This window comes from Silurus meridionalis, chromosome 17 (genome assembly GCF_014805685.1).
Source record: "Silurus meridionalis isolate SWU-2019-XX chromosome 17, ASM1480568v1, whole genome shotgun sequence".
Classification (NCBI taxonomy): Eukaryota; Metazoa; Chordata; class Actinopteri; order Siluriformes; family Siluridae; genus Silurus; species Silurus meridionalis.
The window spans coordinates 17561853-17569914 of record NC_060900.1 but is presented as its reverse complement, the minus strand read 5'-3'; the positions used below and the strand labels follow the sequence as shown (position 1 = coordinate 17569914).

Genomic DNA, 8062 nt, shown 5'->3' with positions numbered 1-8062 from the left:
ATATATAGAAGAGTATCAAAATTAAAATAGTTATGCTAAACTCTATGCAGCACAACACTATACAATTAGCTGCCTTTCAAACCCTCTTCAACTTCAGTGTTTCCATTGCAAATGTATTTACTGGTAACATAATGACTCGTGGCTTATGGACCAGCGTTTTCGAACCCTGCCTTCTCTGCAGGCAGCACTGTTTGTACTGTTTTATTCTTGGATTTTCAGTCTATTTATGATTTCATTTAAAGGATGTGCCAAATGTTCTTTTCTATTATCATCATTCTTTTAACTGTCCCGAGTTCAGTATCAAGTGTTGTTGACCATAAAATGTGACCATAAACTGAGAAATGGTTCATGAGTAGTGAATGTTGTGCAGTACAGTTGCCAAATTCATGTTTTTAGTTTATTTCTAAAGTAACTGATCCAATACTTAAACTCTAGTTAGCCCACATATTTAATCTTTTATTTCCAGTCCTGAAGCAGGTATGTGTAAATTTCCAGTAGTGTACAGGTACTTGATTGAAAATCTTGAAAGTCTAAGGATACAGAGGAATAGTATCTACTGAGTTATCTCCTTGATGCTGAACCAGACACAATGTTGTATTGCTTTAAGGTAGCCATGCTTCAAGCAAATAAAACAACAAAAGCATTTTCTGGATTAAAGTCTTCAAACAACTTTCACATTTACATTCGCAAAGATCTCAAAACGGTACCAGTGACCTTGAACCATCTTTAACTGTATCTTTTTGTTACTGTCTTGATGAAGTTGTAGTTTGGGTTTCATTCTTGTGGAGGCTTATTCTTTTTTAATATATGGCTGATAGTTGTATTTTTTTGTATAATTCATATGGCAATAAAATGTTTACATTTGAATTTTTTAGTTTGACATCGGTCATTTCTTTTGAGGAGATTAATGAGCACATATTCCACACAGCATTTACTATATCAGATACATTAGGTTTCTAAAGCTTAAAACTCAGTAACCATAAATATTCTGGATTTATTAGTTTTAATAAAACTTGATTATTTCTTTTTTTATATATAGATTTATTTTGTAATAAAACAATTAAGTGACAGAGTTGATAGTTAAGTATCAGGGTTGAATACTGAAAATAAATGGATGACCTGGATTCAGTTATTAATAACTTTTTTTAATTCAGATTTGGTAAATAACTAGATATAGCTGTGGTTCCACTTCATAGAAATGATATTTGTTTGTAACATTAATCTATTATTTGTGGTCTTTTGTCTTTGCTGAAGTAATGCATGCTTGAGCCTTTGTCATGCTAATGTATCTTTTCTGTGTCCTCCTTTCTCCCTCTGGTTCGTACTCTATCCCCCTGGGTCAGAATTAAAGAAGGTTTGTGTGGTTTGGCCTAGATTTTATCATCCATCTTTGTCTGGCTTGATGGCTTATGTCTTTAAAGCGATATGATCTCTTAATGACCAAAAAAACCTGTGCATATTTGACTTAAAGTATGGTATATAGCACGATCACACTTTCCTACGACATCTGGGGATTCCAATTGAATGTCTCCATCTGTTGGTGATGTGAAAATTTCCCTGGCCTCTTCCCTGCACACTTGTAAATGAAGTCATAGTAACAAATTTAACTAACAGCAAACATAATGGCCTGATTGAACTTCATGAATAAGGAGGGATGCTAAGGTTCTGTATAGCCTTTCTCCTAGTCTTTCTCCTCTGAATGCCTTCCTCCACGTTCTGTGCTGTGCCCATATTCTTGGTTAAGGTATTTAATGGCCTGATTAATAAAACCTTTTTTCTCTCTCCTGTCTGGGTCAGCATCATTCCAAGCACAACCGAGCCACTGTTTTTTACAGCACTGCGTGCTCATTTAGTTCCCTGGAAGCTGGGTATACAGTGGCTCTGGATAAGGGCGTCTGCTAAATGCCGCAAATGTAAATGTAAATGGTGTGAAAAAGTGTTTGGTTTTTTTTTTGCATGTTTGTCACACTTTAATGTTTCAGTAAATCAAACTAATTAAAATATTAGTAAAGATAACACAAGTGAACATAACATGCAGTTATTAAATGAAGGTTTTTATTATTATATTAAAGAAAATCCAAAACTACATGGCCCGGTGTGAAAAAGTGTTTGCCCCCCCAAAATGAATAACTGGTTGGGCCACCCCAGCAACAACTACTGCAAGCAAGCGTTTGCGATAACTTTCCATGAGTCTGTTACAGCACTTTGGAGGAGTTTTGGTCCACTCATTTATGCAGAATTATTGTAATTCAACCACTGTGGAGGGTTTTTTAGTATGAACCGCCTTTTTGAGGTCATGCCACAGCACCTCAATAGGATTCAGGTCAGGACTTTGACTAGGTCACTCAAAAGTCTTCATTTTGTTTTTCTTCAGCAATTCAGAGGCGGACTTGCTGGTGTGTTTTGTATCATTGTCCTGCTGCAGAATCCATGTTCGCTTTAGCTTGAGGTCACGAACAAATGGCCGGACATTCTCCTTCAGGATTTTTTTGGTAAACAGCAGAATTCATGGTTCCATTTATCACAGCAAGTCTTCCAGCGCCAGAAGCAGCAAAACAGCCCCAGACCATCACACTACCACCACCATATTTTACTGCTGGTATGATGTTCTTTTTCTGAAATGCGGTTTTACTTTTACGCTAGACGTAATGGGACACACACCTTCCAAAACCTTGAACGTTTGTCTTGTCAGTCCACAGAGTATTTTCCCAAAAGTCTTGGGGATCATCAAGATGTTTTCTGGCCTTTATGTTCTTTTTGCTCAGCAGCGTCTTGGAACCATTTTTGCCCAGTATCTTTCTTATGGTGGAGTCATGAACACTGACCTTAACTGAGCCAAGTGAGGCCTGCAGTTCTTTGAATGTTGTTGTAAGGTCTTTTGTGACCTCTTGAATGAGTCGACGCTGTGCTCTTGGGGTCATTTTGGTCAGCCGGCCACTCCTGGGAAGGTTTTTTTATGTTTTTGCCATTTGTGAATAATGGCTCTCACTGTGGAGCCCTATTTTTACATAATTGTGTAATAGAAAATATACAAAACTTGGTTGACTGGTGCTAATGGCATTGAAATTGTAAAGACATTTGAGTAAGTATATTTATTCTTGTTTTTCCTATGTAAGTGGGCTTGGGCTTGTTATGTTTTGTAAATGTTTTAATTGTGTATCTGTTGGAGAAATACAGTTGTTTGGTGACTTTATTTATATTGCAATGTCATTGTTACTAAATGGTACTATAAATGATGCATGTTTTATTTAAAAAAAAAAACCTTGTATTTCAGTTATTTTATGTAATAAAATGTAACTAAATGGACACGTTTGTACACCTAAGGTATACCAGAGAGACATTTTTAGGGGAAAGGATATATGCAAAAGGTACAATAATATGTGCTACTGAGAGTATTATTACACTAGAAAGATTTTCTTTAGCAACCTATTTTTAATTTATTCACCTATAAATGTGTAATTGGTTCGTTAATAACAAATGATGTATGTTTTTTTGTATTATTATTTTATAGGTTTAAATTGAAGTTGTGCCTATTTAAGGTATTCATCAAAACATACACCGTAAAAGTATGTTTATTTTATCGCGAACGGAGTGGAGCTTTTATTTTGAAAATAATCGGGACATAAACGTAGCGGAAACGTGAACACTTCTTACTTCACATCTCTTCCGTGAAAGGACGCGAACAAAACACATTTAGGACTCGGAGGGATACAGTGAGATTTACTCACTAATATTTTATAGAAACCCCCTCGTTTACTTTATTACTTGCATAATATCGCGGGTGGTGCGCAATAGTCAGTTATTAAAGTGTATTTTTTAAATTACTGAGCGTTTGGAAGTTCCTGAGTTCAGAGGGTTGTGTGAATCACTGCGCAAGCAGGATGAATGTCGATGCTGCCCAGGCAGCGCCGAGCGGAGCAGCGAGCACGAACTCCTCCACCCCGAGCAGCAGCAGCAGCATGAACTGTGTCCCAAACAGCAACTCCGCCGCTAATGTCAGCAGTTTACCTCAAACTGGCAGCACTACTGGTGAGTGGAGTAGCAGCGTGTGAGGGTTTAACAGGAAACCAGTGGACTATAGCGGACTGGGGATCAGTATATCAGGTGATGTGTTTGACCGGATCGTGACTCCGTAGTCCGTTTTGTTTGTGTTGATTTAATCACTGCAAGTCGACATTAGTGGTATAAAGTCGACAGTATGCGGGTCTACTTATTGTTGCTGAAGGATTTTTTTGGGTCGATTTCCACCCATTGATATCGATTCAAGAGACGGATCACGTGTTCTTTCATTCTTCACTCCCATTGGAAGTTACACTTTTCTCAGCTTTGCCGCGCCGCTGGACACGCCCACATATAGCACTACTGCTCACTATCCGCGCGAGCGCCTTTTAGTAACGTGAAATCTGATCGTTTTAGTGACTTGGTTCTTTACATTGATATTTTTTTAGACTCCTCTAGTTCATTTCGTTCCTTTGATCGAAACTAAATACAAACGTAAATTTTTAATAAGCAGATCCACCAACACGTCTACACACACCAGCTTTGACTATAGTTCCAGTTATGAAAATATGACAGTGCAGCTAAGGACAAATTATGATAAACAGAATGAGTAGCTCATTTCTCATCTCTTCTGGTTTGTGTCGTTAGTTCTTTTGTCATGTGACTTCCATAATTATTGCAACAATAGTGTGAAGATTTGGACAAAAAAAACCTGATTTATTGAATAGTGGAATGAAAAAGTGGATGTGAATGCAGTGTTTTTAAGAAGTGGATTTTTTTCCCTAAGTCTGATTGAAGGACTTCTTTACCAAGAAACCATTGTGGGGTTTTTTTTTTAATAAGGAATTCAGTATCAGTCACCATTTTTCTATCCAGCATGCAGTCAATGCAAGGAAGACTACTGATAAGAGGTGTATTGACTAAGGGGCAAATTTACAGGCTCAGCAAAGTATTTTAGTTAACCGGAAACACTTTCCAGTGGAACTAAATAAAGATTTTACTTCAATTCTTTGGTAATGGGTTTCACATGTAATTTAGGTTAGTTCACCCCCCTCTCCACCCCCACCCCTATCTCTTACTGGTCTATCTGTCAAATGTTAAAACCCAGTGTGGCCGTTGAGCTGAAAGGTTGGCATACCCCTGATTTTTCTATGAATGAACAGTGAAATATTCATGAGAATGTTATTTTTCATAGTTATAAGAACAGTGCAGTTATATTGCCAATGTGTTATTCAATAATATATCATCTGCCAATAGTTCCGACTTCAGCTGCCATGGCAACGCCATCATCAGACTCCTCAGTGTCCAACGGGCTCTACGTACCAACAGGATTAGCCAACGGTGATGTTAAGCCCGTCATCTCTAGCACACCACTGGCTGATTTCTTGATGCAGCTGGAAGATTACACACCCACAGTGAGTCCTCAGGCCTTTTAATATTTTTGTATTGTTAAAATATTTTATTTGACTTTTGCTTATTATTTTGACCATTAATTTGACTTTTACTCTGTCCTTTAGATCCCAGATGCAGTTACAGGATATTATCTTAATCGAGCAGGATTTGAAGCATCGGATCCAAGGATGTAAGTGTAGATTGTTTACATTAAAGCACAACAGTATACAGTTGTAAACAGTATCTCAAAAAAGCGAGTACACCCCTCACATTTCAGCATCCATTTTAGTATATATTCTCAAGGGACAATACTATAGAAAGGAAACTTGGATTTATTTTATAGTCAATGTGCAGCTTGTACAGCAGTACAGATTTACTGTCCTCTGAAAAATAACTCAACATACTGTTGTTATTGTCAAAACAGCTGGCAACAAATGTGAGTGTACCTTAAGTGAATGTCAAAACTGTGTCCAAAGTGTGAGCACCATTATCTAGCACTGCTGGGATCCTCTTTGTGACATCACGGAGTTGCTGAATTTTAGACACATGGCGTTTCTCCACTTTCCGCTTGAGGATGCCCCACAGGTGCTCAATAGGGTTCAGGTCTGGAGACATAGTTGGCTACTCCATCTCCTTCACCTTCAGCTTCCTCAGCAAGGCAGTTGTCATCTTGGCGGTGTGTTTGGGGTCGTTATTATGTTAGAAAACTGCAGTTTCTGAAGGGAGGGCATGTTCTGCTTCAGAATGTCCCCCAATAATCCACAGCTCCGCAGTACCAGCAGCACCCCTGCAACCCCAGACCATGATGCTACCACCACCATGCTTGGTTATAGGCAAGACACTATTTTCCTTGTACTTCTCACCAGGGTGTCACCACATTTGCTGGAGACCATCTAAGTTAAACAAGTTTATCTTATCAGGCCACAGGACATGGTTGGAGTAATTTATGCTCTTGGACAGGTTGTCTTTAGCAATCTGTTTGCAAGCTTGCTTGTGGGCCAGCTTCAGAAGAGTCTTCTCTCTGAGACAATGGCCATAATAACTGACTTGTTGCAGTGTGTGGCGTATGGTCCGAGCACTGACAAGCGGACCTTCTGCTTCTGCAACCACTAAAGCAATGCTGGCAGCACTCATGCAGTTTTTAAAGCCAGCTTCTGCACCTGACGCACATCATTCTTCTGAGTGGAACTCGTCTTGGAAAACTTCTGTATGAGTCTGGCCACTGTGCTCTAACTCGGTTTCAGAGTCTTACCGATCTTCTTTTAGCCCTGGCCATATTTATGGAGAGCAACAATTTCAATTCTCCAATCCTCACCGAGTTCTTTGCCATGTTGAATATCCAGTGGTAATAATATTATTGCTCCCTAGCTAAAGATTGGATTAGGCATGTATGTGATTTAGCCTTATTATGGTTAATGTACACTTTTCTGGCCACAAACGTCAGAATCTAATATTGCAATCCAACTACAAACTCCACACTTTGGGTATATATTTATATAACCATGTATAACTTCTAATGGGTAAACAAACCTTTAAACATTTTGTCAGATTTTTATGTTCTTCCCAAGTTGAACAAAAGATTTAGGATTTTATATAAGTTTTAACTAATAAAACTTGGTTATCGTTAGCAAGTATTATAATTTAGGCTTTAGCTGCAGTATCTGTCACATGGATTTAAGAATTTTGGGCAGTGTTTAGTAATGAAAAGTTTTGTGAGGCAGGCAAGAAACTGACAAAATGAAGAGCAAATACTGACAATTCTTCCTATAAAAAGAGAAAGGCAAGAACTATTTGTGTAAGGTGGCACCGCTTTGCTTGATCTTTTTTTTATTTTTTTTATTTATTATTATAAACAGCAGTAAATCACTGAACTAGATAAAGTCATGACTGTAAAACACTTGTTTATTCAGAATCCGACTGATCTCATTGGCGGCCCAGAAGTTTGTCTCTGACATTGCTAACGATGCACTGCAGCACTGTAAAATGAAGGGTACTGCGTCTGGAAGCTCCCGGAGCAAGACAAAGGTAAGTTGGGTCTGTATAACACACATTAGGGAAATGTTATCTTGATGTAATTGTATAGGAACCTTGTGGCATTCTGGACTTTAAATAAGCAGAACTTTTCAAATTCTTTATTTCATGATTCACTGATCTATTACTAATCACATTTTTATTTGTCTTTTTCAACCTGAAAAGCAGGATAAGAAGTACACGCTGACGATGGAGGACCTGACCCCAGCTTTGTCCGAGTACGGCATCAACGTTAAAAAACCCTACTACTTCACGTAAAAAAAAACAAAACCAATTGTACTTTGAAACGAACTGCTGAAAGTAACATGGCTCCATAAATAGGTGTCCACACTGTAGACATTTTAACAGCGAGAACCTTTGGTTCATGTGACAGAGCAGAAAGCGTGCTGTCTTTTCATTTATTTACCAATTTATTTTAAGCTTTTTTTTTTTGGTTAGTTTTTTTTTTTTTTTTTTTTGCTTAACAACAGATTATAATTCATTACACATCTGTAATATTGGTTTAATGGAAATAAACAGAATTGTCACTTATGTCTGAGGTTTATTTTATCGTGTGATGGCTCTGCTATGGTTTTAAATACCGTAATTTCTGGACTATAAAGTGCACCCAAATATAACCCGCACCCACTAAATTTTACAA

The 8062-nt window shown here is 37.9% G+C and overlaps 1 protein-coding gene across 2 annotated transcripts; it reads left to right on the top strand.

The window, feature by feature from the left end:
* The first annotated feature begins 3648 nt into the window (after nucleotides 1-3648).
* On the top strand, nucleotides 3649-7953 carry taf10 (TAF10 RNA polymerase II, TATA box binding protein (TBP)-associated factor). Of its 2 annotated transcripts, none has more exons than XM_046870329.1 (5): nucleotides 3649-4029; nucleotides 5257-5414; nucleotides 5517-5581; nucleotides 7302-7416; nucleotides 7588-7953. In XM_046870329.1, exons 1-5 carry the CDS (start codon nucleotides 3882-3884, stop codon nucleotides 7678-7680), a joined length of 579 nt encoding a protein of 192 aa, XP_046726285.1. In that variant the 5' UTR covers nucleotides 3649-3881; the 3' UTR covers nucleotides 7681-7953. The 2 variants fall into 2 exon arrangements, with proteins under 2 accessions (XP_046726285.1, XP_046726286.1); XM_046870330.1 differs by having other exon boundaries at nucleotides 3650-4029; nucleotides 7591-7953.
* The last annotated feature ends 109 nt before the right edge of the window (nucleotides 7954-8062 follow it).